A 17,905-nucleotide genomic window follows, 5' to 3' on the forward strand; every position below is an offset into this window, starting at 1 on the left:
GAGGAGGGGCTCGAACTCAGCAAGGTCATGACCTGAGCTCAAGTCGGAGGCTTAACAGACTGGGGCCCCAGGCGCCCCAGAAGTGAGCCTTCTAATATGCAAACTATTGTTAACCTCATGGCTTTAAGGTACTTGCAATGTCACTCCTGTATCCACAAAATCCATGACAACACGAGGCAGTTACTTTGCACAATTGTAATTGTAAATTATAATTCCGTCTATTACAAATTAGCACCTAAAATACTATTTTGGACACATGAAAGTACAGATCTGGTGCAAGCACTGGAATTTTAATTTGGTAAACCATACATTCAAGTAATAACAAAACATGGCCCAAAGTGAACTGGCGCCCGGTCTGAGACCTAAAACTTCTTTTTTCCTAAGTGCAATATCATGACCCACACCCAAGAGCTAACAACAGGTCTGTCCAGATGCTGAGACCACGGACTTGAAAATCTCCATCCTTCGCCTTACAGGACTCCAGGGCAGCTAGAACGTCATCTTTCAGAGGTGGGGGGGCCTGACAGAGGCTTTGAAATTTGCCATACAACTCCTCCCAGGGCACATGTTGGGACTCAGTTCCAATCCAAATGCCTTTCTGAAGGTCGTAGTGCAGATGTCGGGCCCAGTCTGCGAGCAGACCCAGATAGACCCGGGAGAGCTCTGGGTGGCGGCCTGCCACCGAAGTTAAAAGCCCGGCTGGGAGGTTACGGCAAAAGGCGGCCATGACATCCGACTTCGTCAAAAGCCAACGGACCAGCTCCTGATCCCCGTCTGCGAGCGTTTTGGGGGTTCCCGGTTCCAGCTCCTCTTCTTGGGGCCGGGGAGACGACGGGGGGAGCAACAGCGCGGCCGCTATCACCCTCAGAAAGTTGTTCTGAGGCAAGCGCTCCCACAGGATGCTGAGAAACCGGCTAGGGCCCTCGGCTTCGGCCTTCGGCACCTCTCGCAGACGCGCCAGCAGCAGCTCTGCCTGGGTCTTCAGCACTGAGTCCTCCTCAAGCACCGAGTTCTCTCCGTAGCCGCTGAGGCGCAGCAAGTGGACAGCGGATCGGCGGCGGGCGAGGCGGGCCAGGCTGCCTTGGAGCGTCTCCGGGTCGGCGTCCGGGACGCCAGGGCCCGGAAAGAGCTCCTGCAGCAGGTAGTGATAGGCGGCATCCCCCAGGGCCCGGTTCTCTAGCAGGCGCAGAGACAGCAGGAGGTCACAGCGCTCCAAGGCCTGGAAGTTCGTCAACCCAGGGACTGGAGAGGACCCAGAGCCGCCCTCCAGTCTCCACTGGTTTTGCAACCGCCGTTCCAGAGCCATGCGAATGCGGACATGGCGTCCAAAGCGCCTATGGACGTGGCGCAGGTAGCGAGCCCACTGCAAGGCCCTGCGCACTGTCGCGGGGTCCCAGGTCCTGACGTGGGTCGTGCGGGAGACCGCCAGCACCTCGGAGAAGCGCTCAAAGTGCTGCAGGAGCGATTCCATGGGGGCGTGCTTACTTCCGCGTTCACCTTGGAGACGCCGACTCTCTGCGTGCCGATTGGAGCGTCTGTGTAAGGATACGCCTCTCTACAATGCTATTGGATAAAGTCCCTGTCGATATGACAAGGACGTTCATCCGGGTACTTTGACCCTGGGAAATTTAAACTGGAGAAAAGTCCCCGCGGTTTTACTTTTGCCACTAAAGTTAAGGAGGGAGGGGGTGCAAATGTGGGGTGTTCAAAACAGAGTTCCCTGCGTCACGTGCGAGATACCGTTAGTCGCGAGAGTCTCCATGCTTCTTTCACTTTGGAAATAAGCCCAAGTAGAAATTTCTTGAGCTTGGCCTGAGATGGTCTTTGCTGAGGTTTATTGGGTAATGCCAGACATGCTGTTAAATATTAAATTAAATCTTTAGTTCAATTCAGCTTAGTAAAAAATGTACTGACCACCAATTAATTAATGCCAGGCACGTTCTTAAATTCTGGGCCTTCACATTGTTATTTTGCTATTAGAGCTGAAGCCCAGATTAACTGAAGCAAACAAAAAACTTCAATACTTGTACTTTTAAATTTTTTTAAAGAATTTAAATTTTTATTACAAAATTGCACTTTTTTTGTTTTCGTTATTCCCATGGCAAAATAGCTTAGTTGACTTTCATTTCACACAAATAACTGAGCAAAATGACAGTTAAGACACTATGACAGAAATATATTTGACTAAGATTGTGGGAAGAGAGGGGAGAGGAAGAAGGATTCAATTCTGGAATGTCATCTGGATTATTCACTCATTTATGCATTCAAAAAATACTTGCCAACTTCTTAGAGGTTGCATTGTGTAAATACGACAGTTTCTAACTTACTGATGTTGGTGACATAATTCATTTAAGCTGAATTTCTTTACAGTCCTAAAGACACTAGCCAACACTTTTAATTTAAGTAAGCAGAACTGATGTTTCCTTTTCTTTTGTTTTAACAAAAAGGGGAAGAGAAACAAATTTAAGAGGGGGAAGAGTCATGTTTTATTAAAATGAACATTCCCACACTTTTTTTTTTTAATGAATAAATAAAGCAGTGGTGCTTATGCTGTTAATTCAGTTTTATTTTTTTGGTATTTTTTAGCCCACATTCTTTTGGTCTTGAAGTATTACTTGATTTTATGCTAAGGATACCGTATCCTGAAATTCTTTGTATTGGCTACTAGAAACTTTGAGCCCAGTGTGCAGGCTGCCTTTAGAAAATGTACAGACTTCACTAATTCACTCATTTATTTATGCTTTTATGAAGAGTACTTATTACATCACATCCTGTAAGATACTAAGGATTTAGTGCTAAAGAAAATCAATGTGACCCTTGTCCTGGTGGAGGAGTTCATCTCCTCACTTTTGAGAGTGATATTAAACAAATAGCCTCAAATGTGGTAAGGAAGATATAATGGAGATAGGTCAGCAAGACTTAGGTGATAAGGAGGCCTCTTTAAGAAACTGGCTTTTCGGGGCACCTGGATGGCTCAGTCGGTTAGGTTAGGTTAGGTGTTGACTTTAGCTCAGGTCATGATCTCACAGTTGGTGAGTTGGAGCCCCACATTGGGCTCTGTGCTGACAGCTTGGAGCTGGAGCCTGGAGCCTGCTTCCAATTCTGTGTCTCCCTCTCTCTCTCTGCCCCTCCCCTGCTCGTGCGCTGTCTCTCTCTCAAGGATAAATAAACATTAAAAAATTTTTTTAAAGAAACTGGCTTTTCCCTGGGAAGTTCAAAGATGAGTGTTGAGAAAAGTTTTCATGACCAAGGGAACAGTTAAGTTGCAGATACCTGAGATGAGAAAGTCAATCCATTCGAGAAGGTGAGACATCTTCTATTCAGGATGGGGTGAGACCTTATGGCAAGAATGGTTCATAACTTTTCCAGCTTCGTATCTTTCCACTTACCTCTATAAAATGCTACTTTAGGGGCATCTTGTTGGCTCAGTTGGTTAAGCTTCCAACACTTGATTTTGGCTCAGGTCATGATCTCATAAGTTCATGAATGTGAACCCCGTGTCTGCTCTGCACTGACAGCGTGAAGCCTGCTTGGGATTCTCTCTCTTCTTCTCTTTCCGCCCTTCCCTGCCTGTGCATGTGCTCTCTCTCTGTCTCTCTCTCTCCCTCAAAATAAATAAATAAATAAATAAATAAACATTTTTTAAAAAGCTATTTTATTTTAAATCCTTACTTGAGCATTATAATGCATAAATGTATGCATATTTCACATTAGCCCATTTTCCTTTTTTTTTTTTTTTTTTTAATATATGTTTACTTATTTTTGAGACAAAGACAGAGTGTGAACAGAGGAGGGGCAGAGAGAGAGGGAGACAGAATCCAAAGCAGGCTCCAGGCTCTGAGCTGTCAGCACAAAGCCCAATGGCTGGGAGAGGGGGGCAGGGTGCAGTGCAGTGCTGGAACTCACTCAGGTGCCCCAGCCTATTTTCCTTAAACAATGTCTGTGAAGTTTTCCCCTTTAGAAGAAAAAAAAGAAAAGCCTAGGGTTTAGAGCTTCTCCTCAGTGTTCCATTTAATTCAATAACATTCAATGAGCATTTATTAAGCTTCTACTCTATGTAAAGTGTTAGAGATTGAAAGATAATTATGACAGGGCTTTCACTTCAAGAAATCTACAATCTTGGGGCACCTGGGTGGCTCACTCAGTTAAGCATCTGACTCTTGATTTTGGCTCAGGTCATGATCTCACAGTTTGTGAGTTTGAGCCCCGCACTGGAGCCTTCTGAGGCTTCTCTCTCTCTCTGTCCCTTGACCCTCACCTCTCTCTCAAAAATAAATAAATAAGCTTTAAAAAAAGGTGTCTAACAATCTTGAAGCAGGGGTGGGGAGGGGCACAAAAATACTTAACTGTAATGCAAATCGGTTGTTATATGTTTTAAAAACTGTAAGAATGATTCTACGAGAGACCAGTTGTAATCTGGAGAGTTCTACAGGAGCTTTATAAAGGACCAGTACTTTATTTAGGCCTTAAACTGAGCAATCAGGGAATAAAGGAAAATTGAAACGAGAGGAATAACACAGTAAAACATATAATGACATGACCATGTACCATGTGGACTACACGTACCAGGAGCAATCTCCCATTTCTTGGTTATGATCCCTAAATTCCTGGGAGACAGTAAATTAAGACAGTGAATGGAAGGCTGACAGCTCAGAGCCTGGAGCCTGTGTCTCCCTTGCTCTCTGCCCCTCCCCCGCTCATGTCTGTCTCTCAAAAATAAATAAACATTAAAAAATTAAAAAAAAAAGAGTGAACGGAAGGCCAAATTTCAGGAGATTTTTGTTAAAATATGATAATTATTCAAACCATGGCTGTTAAGCAAAGGTTAAGGCTTTTCCAAAAAAAAAGGCTTTTACAAAATACATACCTCATAGGGTCCTGGTGAAGAGCAAATGAGATAATAAATGTAAAACGCCATACTTGATATTGTGACTGTCTTTCAATAACCATGCTGTCATCACTCCCACCCACTTTGAAAGATAACAATGCAATTGGGGATACTGACTCAGCTCAGCCCAAGGGGTAGTACCTGGGAATTTTGAGCGAACCATTTTAATCCACCCCGCTCTTAATTCAGTAATTAATTTAGGAACCCAGTCTTTTATTTATTTTTTTAAGTTTTTTTGTTTTTGTTTTTGAAAGAGAGAGACAGACAGAAACAGCACGAGTGGGGGAGGGGCAGAGAGAGAGGGAGACAGAATCCCAAGCAGGCGCTGAACTGTCAGCTTGGAGCCCTAAGCGGGTACACAAGCTGAGTATCAGTCATGCTTAAGAGCTAGTTTCTGTCTTCCTCTTGATATTGTTATACGTTTATATGAAGTCCGCAGCTGCCGCAGCCATCTCCTTCCCCAGAGCCAAGAGAATCTCAGAATCACAAAGAATCCATTGAATTAAGACAACCCTCAAACTAACCCTGTTTAGGATTATAGCCCCATATATTCCCAGTTGTGGTGGGTGTGTGTCTTATTTGTTTGGCTATGGTGGGTTTTCTTGCGTGTGTATGCCAGTTTCAGTTTCATTTTTGTCACTTTCAGCTAAATGCACCCAATTAGTACAAGCCCTTTAGAACACTGTACAGCACTTGTAAACAATAAGCATTGGCTGTTGTTGTTGTTGTTGTTATTATATAAGCCTCCAAAGCATATATTTTCTCACATCTGCTCTAAATTCCACTCCTCCCAAATACAAAAGAGCAGCCACCAACACTGTTACGGGTGATGGTGAAGAAAATTTTATTGAAGAAAGATGCAGCTTGCTGCTGAAGTATTTACTCATGGTCCTGCGAGTTTTCTAATACACTCTTGTTCAATGGACTATAAAGACTAGAGAAATCAAATTGATTTTATTCTCTAGGTTAGGTCTAAATTTCTGATTATTTTAAGATATGCAATCAGCCGGAAATTATAGGACGCTATCCATCTGAGAGACCACCGGAAACAAAACATGCTGGTATCCCTTTATTCTACTCTGAACAATGTCATAGTCCCATATCACTACATTAATTTCAGCTACCTGGTTGTTGAAATAATATCTTTCTATATGAACAAGCAGACCTGGACTCCCCATCTTCAGGCAAGGTGGACACAGAGGGTTTTCCCTTCATCCAGGAATGCCTTCGTGAAAGGAAAGTGTTTTGACTTTTTTATAGTCCCTCTGAGAGCAAATATTATGGGCAATGATAACACCGGATCCTGACTCCATTACCTCATTCAAAACAGGGGTAAGAATAGGTCTGTCTGTATTCTTCAGTAACAACAATGAATAACAAGCTGGTACACCTTTTAAAGAATTTTATTATTGAAATATAGTTGACATATAAGTTATATTAGTTTCAGATGTGCAGCATAGAGATCTGACAATTCCGTACATTAAGCAGCGCTCACCACAATAAGTATAGTTACCATCTGTCAAGTTGGCACAACTTTTGAAGACAGATTTCTCATAAAAACTTTGCAGACACTTTCGGATTTTTTTTTGTTTTTTGCAACAATGCAATCTATCTTTCTGAGAAACTCGTCATGGGAAAGGGGCCCAGGAAGTTAGTGGAAGAGTTCCAGATGTCCAAGAAGGACAGGGCATAGAGGAAGAAGGGATTAAAAGGTGAGACTCTCCATGTAGGCACAGGTGTAGATGTCCACCCCAAATCTCTGTTTTTTACAAATTTGAGACACTCCTTTCCATTTGCAACTATATGTGGCTTTAAGTGGTCTTTTAGTAGCAGAAAGGCTGCTCTAACAATGCACATATATTCTGAAAATCAGAGCTTTCACGAAAACTTTTAAATTCTTGGTATTAGAAATTTTTGGATTCAAAATTCATTTGCAACATTATTGATAAGGTTTGACATTATGTTGCCTTTATAAGGAAAGAAGAGCTTTTCTTTTAAATATAATCTCATTTCTTAGGGCACCTGGGTGGCTCAGTCGGTTAGACGTCCGACTTCAGCTCGGGTCATGATCTCGTGCTCTGTGAGTTCGAGCCCTGCCCCGCGTCGAGCCCTGCCCCGCGTCGGGCCCTGTGCTGACAGCTCGGAGCCTGGAGCCTGCTTTGGATTCTGTGTCTCCCTCTCTCTGTGCCCCTCCCCTGCTCATGCTCTGTCTCTCTCATTCTCAAAAATGAATAAATGTTAAAAAATTTTAAATATAATCTCATTTCCTGTAAATTTTAATTGGCACAAAAATGGTTGTATCTGTTTTATTAACAATATTTCTAGTCAATGGTGACTCTCAATGATGATCAAGAATTGTGATGGACCCTACCAAACATAAAACTAGTATCTATAAAAAATCATGGACTCAAGAATTTCCCTCTAAAAAATCTCAGAGTTTCAAATGTCGTTAAGAAGTTTATTATAAATTTAATATGTAGATTCATCTCTATTCATACTAGCATAACAGGAAAGTGCAAAAAAAAAGTTTTTTTTCACCATGGTTCCCAACTCCTCTTTGTTGACTGCCAGGTGCCACCATGTGAGAAGGGTGGAAAATACTGCTCTAACACAGGCATTAACACAGCTAAGGAAAGGGGAAAAAATAAAAGGCATTGCAATTCAAATTAGCCTGCCTGAGGTTTTTATAAATATGATGAGGCAGAAAGTTAGGTGGTTAATTATTCTTTTTTTGTACCTCCCATTTTATTTCATCCATTTTCTCCCTTCTCTCCCCTGCTCTGCACAGAGGACTGGCCTCATCCTTGATTGTGTCAATCTCTTCTCTTACCCTCTTGCATGCTGCTGAATTAACCAGCCAGAGGCATTAGCAAGCAATCAGAAGGAGGAGAGAGTCGTAGGGTTCTTCTTTCTCTGCTCTCAGCTAAGACCTCAGGATTCTTGTTTCTTCCTCTAAAAGTTCTATCAGGCCCCCTTGAGCTTTTGATAGCAACTATTACTCCCTGCAGTCCTGGGGACTTCCTGCTGTTGCTAACCCTGGATACCTTAACACACCTATTGATTTCCTTAACCCTGGCCATACCTCTGTAAATATTGCTCTGCTAAATTATTTTCAAAATCCCTGCTGACTGAGCCTATTTCCTGCCAAGACCTTGACACAGTTATTTGAATTCTCAGCCATTCCTATAATTAACACAAGTCTGTGAGTCATAATATGATCAATCAGTATATGTTTAGGGAATGCTGGGTAGTCTAGTACAATGATTCCCAAATACCTTTCACTGCCATACACTGCTGCCAATCTATTACAAAGTCATCATTATTACAGTGATACATGAAAGATAGACGACAGCACAATGTGAAATGTTTTCATAAACATAATTAATTTAAGCAAAGGGAAAAAAGCATTCCTTTATAAAGCCATGGTGATATTAAATGGTAATTTTGTGTTTTCATTATTTGGAAAAATGAGAGTCTGCAAGTATTATCTTAGATGCCTGCTTTAAAATACCTATGTGTGTGGGGCGCCTGGGTGGCTCAGTCGGTTAAGTGTCTGACTTCAGCTCAGGTCATGATCTCTCGGTTCGTGGGTTCGAGCCCTGGATGGGGCTCTGTACTGACAGTGTGGAGCCTGCTTGGGATTCTCTCTCTCCCTCTCTCTCTCTCTCTCTCTGCCCCTACCCCACTTGCACACTCACTGTCTCTCTCTAAATAAACAAACCAACGTAAAAAAAAGAATATATATGTGTGTGTATAGATATATGTTTCTATCTAGATATATAGATAGCTTATAAATCTATGAAATCCACAACTCTGAAAATCTCCTGTCTACTGTAGAAGTGTTTATGAAGACCTTGGAAGATTGTACTAAGTAACAGGGTCTGTGCTCAATTGGCAATCAAATGCTACTGACAACTTTGGAGCACAAGAATGACATGATTCTATCTACTAGAATGCAATGTAGAGAATTGGTTGTAGCCAGCTGGGGAAAATGGCTAAAATGGAGGTCCAGTAGGAAAATATTGCAATAGTTGAAGTGCATAAAATGACAGTTTCATTAAGGGAGTAGCAGAGGAAACATTAAGGACGGGTGGGTAGAAGTTGTGGTAAATTGATAGGAAAATTCTTTGTGAACGAGAATCAATATCCTAATGGAGAGGAGAATCAAAATTACCTAGCATATTCTCTTTAAGTGATTGGTGAAATCTCTTTGTTTTTAATTTTTTTAATGTTTATTTATTTTTGAAAGAGAGAGAGAGAGAGACACAGAGTGCAAGTGGGGGAGGGGCAGGGAGAGAAGGAGACACAGAATCCGAAGCAGGCTCCAGGCTCAGAGCTGTCACAACCCAAGCGAAGTAGGTTGTTTCACCACCTGAGCCACCCAGGCGCCCCTGGTGAAGTCTCTTTACCTTTGGAATGGAATGCTTGGATTGGTATTGATTTTGATTCATAGCAGTATTTGGGAAAAAGAAAAAAAAGCTCATAGCAAAACATGGCTAAGTAGACATTTTAATGAATTTGTTTAATCCCAGACTACTGTCATCCCTTACCCTCTTTAGGGTCCTCTGGATTAGCATGTTAGATAGTAGAACAAATAATTCGTGGATCGTATGCTAACTTGAGAAGACATCTTGCCTGCATGAGGATTGAGTTATTAAAAATATGGATTGAATTATGCAATGGGAAGAATTTAAGCAAGAATCTCTCCAGTTCCTTAAATAATCTCAGATTCAATTCCCAGAATCTGAGCATTTAAATTGATACCTCTTGGATTGCTGATATTCAGAAACTATTTAAATACTTGAATTAATCACACTTGAAGAAGCTGTTCTGACTTTTATCATTTTTATGTATTTTCCACTGCTTGGCACATGTTTTTTTGTTTTAATTCTATATAAAAAGGACAATGATGAAATTCATGTTGACATTAATAGAGTATATTATATATAGTTTTATCACTATATATCAATACACAGATTAACACCTTTCTCTATCTATATGTGTGTATTTGTACAGAAGTAAATGACATGAAATTTCTGATAAGACACTGGAACTAAATAATTGAACTACACTTATTTTTAAGATTTCATTTTTCTTTCACAGTTGATGTTTTTTTTTCTTTTTTCCTAACATTCATACCAGAAAGAAAAAAATAAGATGAATCAGTTTCTCTCTTTACCTTTGAATTAGGTTTGATTTCCATGGAGGAGAGCTCTGTAATAATGTCTGGATGCCTTTATTTTTATCCCACAGTTATCAGTATATTGCTATATAACTACCTGCCAGGAAGGGCTTTTTTTTTTTTTTTTTCTGGTTCAATAACTTTTTAAGTGTCTGTTGTTCCCATTTTCAAGTCTCCAAAAACTTTTATGTGAATTCTTTCAGCACATTTTTTTCATTATTTCCCAACCTTCTTTTTTTTCTGGATGGCTGAAGTTTCCAGACATATAACCTGAAATGTCCTGAGAGAATTACTATATAAAAAAATAAAACTAAGGAAATGGAAAGCAAAATATGCATGTATAATACATGTATATAGATACGTCAATTCATTTCAAATTTTCCTTGAAAAAGCAATAGATGAATCTAATTTTCCTTATTAATATTCTCTTACAAAATAGCAAATATGGTAGAAAAGTTCTCAAGAAACTTTCTTGTTTTTAATAACTTCCAGACCTAATCTTAGTTCTTAGATTGGGCTAGTCTGTTAATATCATTAATGTCAAGAAGTGTTTTCCCCAAAGATTCCTAACATTGCAAAATAAACGGACCGAAATAAGCCAAATAAGTGATTAAAACAAAATTCACAGTATCACAGAGACATTTTATTGGAATGTAAAAATTCTTTCTGGTAATGTTTTATCAGTAAGTTACAGAATTTTAAATATGAAGGGAGGCTTTAAAGGGAATATTTCACTGTCAGATGTGAGGGAAACACTGCATTTGAGGGGAGGGGGAGATGTTTGAAGCAAAAGTGCCATAGTTAATATTTCTTTTTCCTTTATGCTTTTGAGTGGGATAATGAAAGTTATAACTTTCTACCTACCAGTTTGTGTGTCTTTACTTCAGCTGACCTAGCGAGTAAAAGCCCCTATTTCTTGTTATCTTAGAATATGATGAGTCTTCACCTTCCTCTAGTTGATATATTTTGGTATTCATCTGTTTTATTGATGCTGGACATAGAGGAGGAGATACATACAACTGAGCAATATCTCTTTTTCCAGGATGTTCATAGTACCTGGATCCGTTTAAAGACATTTCAGTTTTCCTTGGACATCTCAGAAAATGCCAAGAGTTCAGAACAAGACAAAATTATTGAGGGAATTGTAAGGTAGAAGGAAAAAAAACAGTTATAATAATAAAGGCAAGATTTAAAAAAGGTATGTAGCAAGTTAAATTTGACTATATAATGGGAAACACTGAGAAAATTGTTTTTCAGAGAGATATGTGCCAAATAATGTTATTGAGATATTACAAAGTTAGGGATATTACAATCAACAATATAATTTTAAGCAAATTTGAAAATGTCAGATTTTATAGTAAGAAGCTTTGTGTATTAAAAAAATGTATTTTTTAAAGTATGTCAACCTAAATAAAGAGGTAAACTGAGGCAACATCAAATTACCAGAAATTGAGTCTATTTGGGAATAGCAATTTGAGAAATGCATACTGTAGCAAGCTACATATGAGTGAGTCCATTGAGGGTTTGGGGTGGGCTGCATTTATGGTCCAGAAGTGCGAAGAGTGGGGAGTTCACCCCCAATCCAAGCTGCAAGCTCATGGGCTTGAGGATGGAGAGGGATTCTTAGCAGATGTTAGCTGGTTAAGAGATGTATCTCTCTCTTCTGTAAACCAGGTGTTTATGGGAAATCAGTTTCTCCAGATCTTAAGTTCGGTTCTTCTGAGGGTGCATTCATGAGATTCTCTATTTCCTATTTCCTGGGTTCCATTGTAGATTGAAATTCTTTCACCAGTGTAACGTTCCTAACTTTTCCTAGTTCAAATAGAATTTTCTGCTCTTGGGGTTCTTGGTTGTAAAAATATAAAATATGTTTGGTTTTATTCATGTAACTGAGAAAAAACAATTTGGTATTTTTATCCTCTGCCCAACCAGGAGAATATCAATTAATATCTGCAATTGTGTATGATGAAAAATGATTAAAGAGAACACTATTCTCTTCTAGCTTTGCAATGTGGAAATTTTAATTAGTTTTCTTTCTCTCTTTTTTTTTCTTTTACAGATTTTAGTGAAAAGGAAAAAATAGCTTACTTTAAACAAGATGACTGAATATCTCTATAGTGTGGATTATGATGAATTTACCTTTCATTGCCTATATTAGCTGCCAGATTTTCCGTTACTTTCCTCTGGTTTTTCAAACTTAAAGTACTCTGAAGCTAGCGCTCAAGTTCCAGCAGTTCAAGCATTTTCAACTTAAAAAAAATTTTTTTTAATGTTTATTCATTATTTGAGAGACATAGAGAGAGAGCATGAGCAGGGGAGAGGCAGAGAGAGGCAGACACAGAATCCGAAGTAGGCTCCAGGCTCTGAGTTGTCAGCACAGAGCCGTAGGCGGGGCCCAAACGCGGGAACCCAACCGTGAGATCTAGACCTGAGTGGAAGTCAGAGGCTCAACCAACTGAGCCACCCAGGCGCCCCGCATTTTCAACTTTAAATCCATCTATGTGTTCTTGAATTTTGTAATCTCATTAGGTATATAGGTGAGGAGCATGATCTATGAATATTAATCTGACAACTAAATGATAGGAAATTGGAAGGTCACCCCGCGCACATCGTTAAAGGAAATGGACCACTGGAACTACAAAATAAAAGTCTATTTTGAGAAAGGTGGAGTGTTTTGGAAACAGAATCATAAGGCCTTTGACTATGTTAAATTGTTTTTATATGGCATCTTTTTTAGAAGGTAATCCAGAAATCAAAAACCTCCTTCACACACCAGTCATGTCAGCGGCTTAATGAAGTAGAATTAGCACACTGCCAAGTTTGTTTTCTATTTCTGAACTTTCCTCCCTCCCTTCTTCCTCCTCCCTCCCTCCCTTTCTTCCTTCCTTCCTTCCATTCTTTTTATCTTTCTTTTTTGTTTTTTTTTTTTTTGTCTTTCTGTTCACTCCTTTTTTTTTTTTTTTTTAATATATATGGTCAGAATAAGACTCAACAGCTTTGCAGGATACAAAGCCCTAAGAAAAAGGGAGCTAATATTATTTTGTGCGTATAACAGCTGAAAAAGTAGCAAGAAATATATGCAGGCTTTATTTTATGATGTTTTCTAAAAAAATATGCACTTTACCTCTAATCTGACTAAAGTAGTTTCATTTCTATTCCAGAACAGTCTTGTTTTTTCTTTTCTCAACCATGTTGGGACTAATGATTCTTGCATCTGGAACCATTGTCTTCCCTTCTGCTTTACATGAGACTCTTATTTCCAAGCTACAAAACCTAAGTCAAGTCCTACCTCTTTTATGAGTCTTTCCTGATAACCCCAGCTGAAAGTAATCTGTTTCACGTCCAGATTCCAATAACACTTGTGGCTGGACTGTTAATTTGTCATTTACTATTTACTGGCTTTTACTACAAGTTAGGTTCTTTTTATGATGCACACAGCATAATAGTTTAATGACATGAACCTACTGGATCCGTCACCAAGCTAGGTATATTGCTACTATGAGATCCAATAGTCTAGGTTCATTGTGCAGGGTCTCTCCTTCATAAAAATGGCAAGAATACACAAGTTAATTACATTTTCAAGTGGATATGTGCATCTTAGGTCTGACTTCACCTTTTTGAATGGGATGGCTGTGTTCTTAAGAGTATTTTTAAAGTCCACAATACTTTTTACAGTAACTTACAGGATGCAGGAATGCAAGATGATGGACTGGAAAGGATATTTGTCTTCTTAGATGGTAAGACTTCTTTTCAACAGATGTTGAACTTCTAGAGGAGAGAGACTAAGGCTTTGAACTTTTGGTTCTTCGAATAATCACTGTTACATAGTTGGTGGTTAGTAAGTGTTGAGCTCAACCAAAGCTTGGAATCAGACAGACTTGGGATTAATATCAGTGTTGCTTTTAAGTTTTACCTTGGACAACTTACTTAACTTTTCTGAGCCTGTTCCTTCATCTGTAAAGAAGACATAATATTTGTTGTAAAGACTCCATGAAATCATGTTTGCAAGGCATGTAGCACAGTTACTAGTACATCATCATGTACAATTCATATTAGAGAGTTCTTTTTCTCATTAAGGATAGATAGACAATAGATACAGATGTTAATTGGCAGACAGGAGATTGAGAAGGGTATTCTAGCTACGAGGACTGGCAATATGAAAAAATGAGGTGAGCAAGATGCATTTGAAAAATAGTTTATTCATTTTTTCAACTAATACTTTTTATTTAAAAAAATTTTTTTTTAACGTTTATTTATTTTTGAGACAGAGAGAGACAGAGCATGAACAGGGGAGGGGCAGAGAGAGAGGGAGATACAGAATCGGAAGCAGGCTCCAGGCTCTGAGCCATCAGCCCAGAGCGCGACGCGGGGCTCGAACCCGCGGACCACGAGATCGTGACCTGAGCTGAAGTCGTGACCTGAGCTGAAGTCGGACGCTTAACCGACTGAGCCACCCAGGCGCCCCTCAACTAATACTTTTTGAACCCGTATCACATACCCTATTATGTGCTAGATATATGCTAATGAATACAATAGAGCCTGCATCAGCAGACCCAGTCTAAGAGAGAAGAAAACTTCAAATAGTCAATAGTCATAGTTGTGATTGGGTTACTGGGTCTGGCAGTTTTAAACAGGGTCCTAGCAGGGTGCCAGGGTGACTCAGTCGGTTAAGTGCCTGATTCTTGATTCTGGCTCAGGTCAGATCTCAAGGTTTGTGAGTTCTAGCCCCGCATCAGGCTGTGCTCTGACAGCACTGAACCTGTTTGGGATTTTCCCTCTCCCTTTCTTTCTGCCCTTCCCCTGCTCGCACTCTTTCTCTCTCTCTGTTGAAATAAAGGAATAAACATTTAAAAAATAATAATAAAAATTGGGGCGCCTGGGTGGCTCAGTAGGTTAAGCGTCCCACTTCGGCTCCGGTCATGATATCTCCGTTTGTGAGTTCGAGCCCCGAGTGGGGCTCTGTGCTGACAGCTCGGAGCCTGGAACCTGCTCCGGATTCTGTGTCTCTCCATCTGCCAGCCCCTCCCCTGCTCATGCTCCGTGTCTCTCCGTCTCTCAGTAATAAATAAACGTTAAAAAATAAATTAAAATAAATAAATAAGTAAATAAATAAATAAATAAACAGGGTAACAGAAATAGTTGACACTCCTCCTATTGAAAGGATAGACTAACATTGCACAACAGAAGGCATGCTACAGGACTCCTGAGGCTAGATCCGAAAAGGGCCTGAGGCTTCCATGGTTCTCTCAGACTGCCTGCTCTCAGGACATTCCTCCAGCAACACTCTCTCTAGGAATCTGGCCACCCTGCTGTGAGAAGGCCAATTCACATGAAGAAGCCTTCTGTTATCCAAGCCCAGACACCAGATGTGTGAGTGGCAAAGTCTGCAGATTATTCCAGTTCCTAACTGAGCTTTCCCACCTGAGATGTTTTGGAACAGAGATAAGCTGTCCTGCACTGCTCTGTTTGCTATTTCCCATAGAGTTTGTAAGCAAAACTATGTGGTAGCTGTTTCCATTGCTAAATCTGGGGTGCTTTGTTGCACAGCAGTAGAAACTAGAGCACGAGGGGATACCTGGGTGAAGGTGCTGAATTCAAAAACGAAGTTAAAGACTATGAGGTCATTATCACTTAATGGTTCGCTACTATTTTTAAATTCCTCCAGTCGGAATTATTTAAATACTTTTCTTCCTAGGTAAGTGTAAAATAACTTGTAAAGTAACTCATAGGTCCAAGTGATGGGAAATAAATAATAAATAATATAAAAGTTACCTCTTTTTTCCTGATAAAAAGAGACATTCCTTCCTATTGTGTAGTGTCTACCTGGATCTTTATTACGAAACTAAAAGAACATAAAGAGTTAAATGGTTAACTATACTATTGCTCATGGTTAGAAACACAATTTTCATTAGAGAAAAAAATATACTGTGTGATGCTTACATCTGAATTGATAACCAACTCTGTTAGAAAATTAATTGAATTGGAGCTTGAGTTATACTCTTAAGGGTCCAAACTTCTTTTTTTTAAAGTTTATTTATTTTGAGAGAGAGAGAGACAGTCAGGGAGGGGCAGACAGAAAGGGAGAGAGAGTATCCCAAGCAGGCTCTGTGCCACCAGCACAGAACCTGATGTGGGGCTTGAACTCACGAACCATGAGACCATGACCTGAGCTGAAACCAAGAGTCAGACACTTAACCGACTGAGTCACTCAGGCACCCCAAGGGTCCAAACTTCTTAATATTGTATCCAACTCTATCTAAAATCTGGTCAGAGCCTCATCCCCTGTACTAGCCTCTATTCTGAATGCCCAGGCTCTCCAGACTGCCTCTCATTCCCTGAAGACCGGACATGTTCACACCTCCGCTCCCGGGCTCACCTCCCCTAAGGTACCATCTAAGGAAGGGTCACCCCACCTTGCCACCTGCCCTGATTCCCAGGGACATGCTGACTCTGCATCACTTTCTTCTTCTGTGGATGGCCTTTTGTACTGATATTTAACATTTATTTCATTTTGCGTTAGGCTAATTCTTCATGCCTGTTTCCTCCATCAATGGAAGATATTTCAAGGGAAAGACTGTGTCTAATTCATCTTTATATTCCCACAGGATCTATCTTCGGTACTTAATAAAGATTTCCTAAATGATAAAAAAAAAAAATACAGAACACACTCTGAGGTAAGTGTGTAACATGGCAAGAAGCATTCCAAAAACACTATCAGGGTCTCCATCTATTCTTTAATTCCAAAATTTGTTCAAAGAACTTGAAAAACAAGAGCAACAAAAAAATTACTGTACTTTGTTGAAATCATAAATTCCAAATAGAAATTGCCAGTTTGTTTTGGAAAAAATTAGTGTCTCTATTGATGAAGACATCTGTCTGTATAACTCCCATACATAATTTAGTTCTACTTATAAACTCTGTCTCAATGAAAAAAATTAATGTATGGCTTGGCAGGCCTCATACATGCCTCATCTGCTGGAAAAAAAAAATTAAACCAAACCATAAAATGTAAGTAGTATTCTTTCTTGATACAGAGCCTAGCTTTATTCCCTTACCTTCTATGTGTGTAGCACAAATATTTAGGGTTAAATATTAAATTTTAATTAGCAAGATTAGTGCAATGATTAAGGGTGAGTATATGACATTTTTAAAGTTATTTAATAATTCTGAGGAAGAGTGTTAAATAAGTTTTTTGTTGATAGTATGTTTTTGTATTTTCTGTGCCTCTTGGATCGTACTTTATCCCTGTTATTTCATAGAAATATTATTTAATAAAAAGTAAAAATATCCTTACATGGCGTCATATTGTCTGACTAAAACTGCAGACCAACATTATTCATGAACAAGGAACAAAAAGTATTTCTAAACGAATTGGAAATTTCTTACTTCAATCACAATCATAATTTCTACAAACTTTACATCAGAGCGTATCCTAGTTTGTTGGTGTGTCTTCTGATTCTTGCCTTAGAATTCCGGTCTTCAACTTGGCCACATTTCCTGAAACTTGAAGCTTTCCCTAGTCTCCTTATGAGTTACAGCAACATATGTCATTAATGAAGGGAGTTGGGTAACCTCCCTGCTCTTGTTCTTAATTCAGCACATGACAGACACCAACCATCAATTAGGGAGATCTGCCTTAGGCACAGAACGTTGAAAATAAATATCTGATGAAGCAAAGGGGATGATCTAAGAAAAAGAAAAAAAAAATAGAACAGGACTGGGTAAAGGAGAAATTGAATGAATGCGAAGAGTATGTTCATGTGTTGGAGAAGAAAAACAATGTATAATCCAGGTAAACTATAAAGAATTATGGGAATTTAAAAAATAAAAACAAA

General features: G+C 39.6%; 1 protein-coding gene across 1 annotated transcript; it reads right to left on the bottom strand.

Moving 5' to 3' along the window:
• Positions 1–274: 274 nt before the first annotated feature.
• On the bottom strand, positions 275–1,528 carry FANCF (FA complementation group F). Its single transcript, XM_042905191.1, has one exon. It carries the CDS (start codon positions 1,469–1,471, stop codon positions 392–394), a length of 1,080 nt encoding a protein of 359 aa, XP_042761125.1. The 5' UTR covers positions 1,472–1,528; the 3' UTR covers positions 275–391.
• Between the last annotated feature and the right edge of the window lie 16,377 nt (positions 1,529–17,905).

This window comes from Panthera leo, chromosome D1 (assembly GCF_018350215.1).
Source record: "Panthera leo isolate Ple1 chromosome D1, P.leo_Ple1_pat1.1, whole genome shotgun sequence".
Taxonomy (NCBI): domain Eukaryota; kingdom Metazoa; phylum Chordata; class Mammalia; order Carnivora; family Felidae; genus Panthera; species Panthera leo.

Excerpts from the sequence above, each read along its gene's own strand:
- FANCF (XM_042905191.1), bottom strand. The coding sequence starts at position 1,471 with ATGGAATCGCTCCTGCAGCACTTTGAGCGCTTCTCCGAGGTGCTGGCG.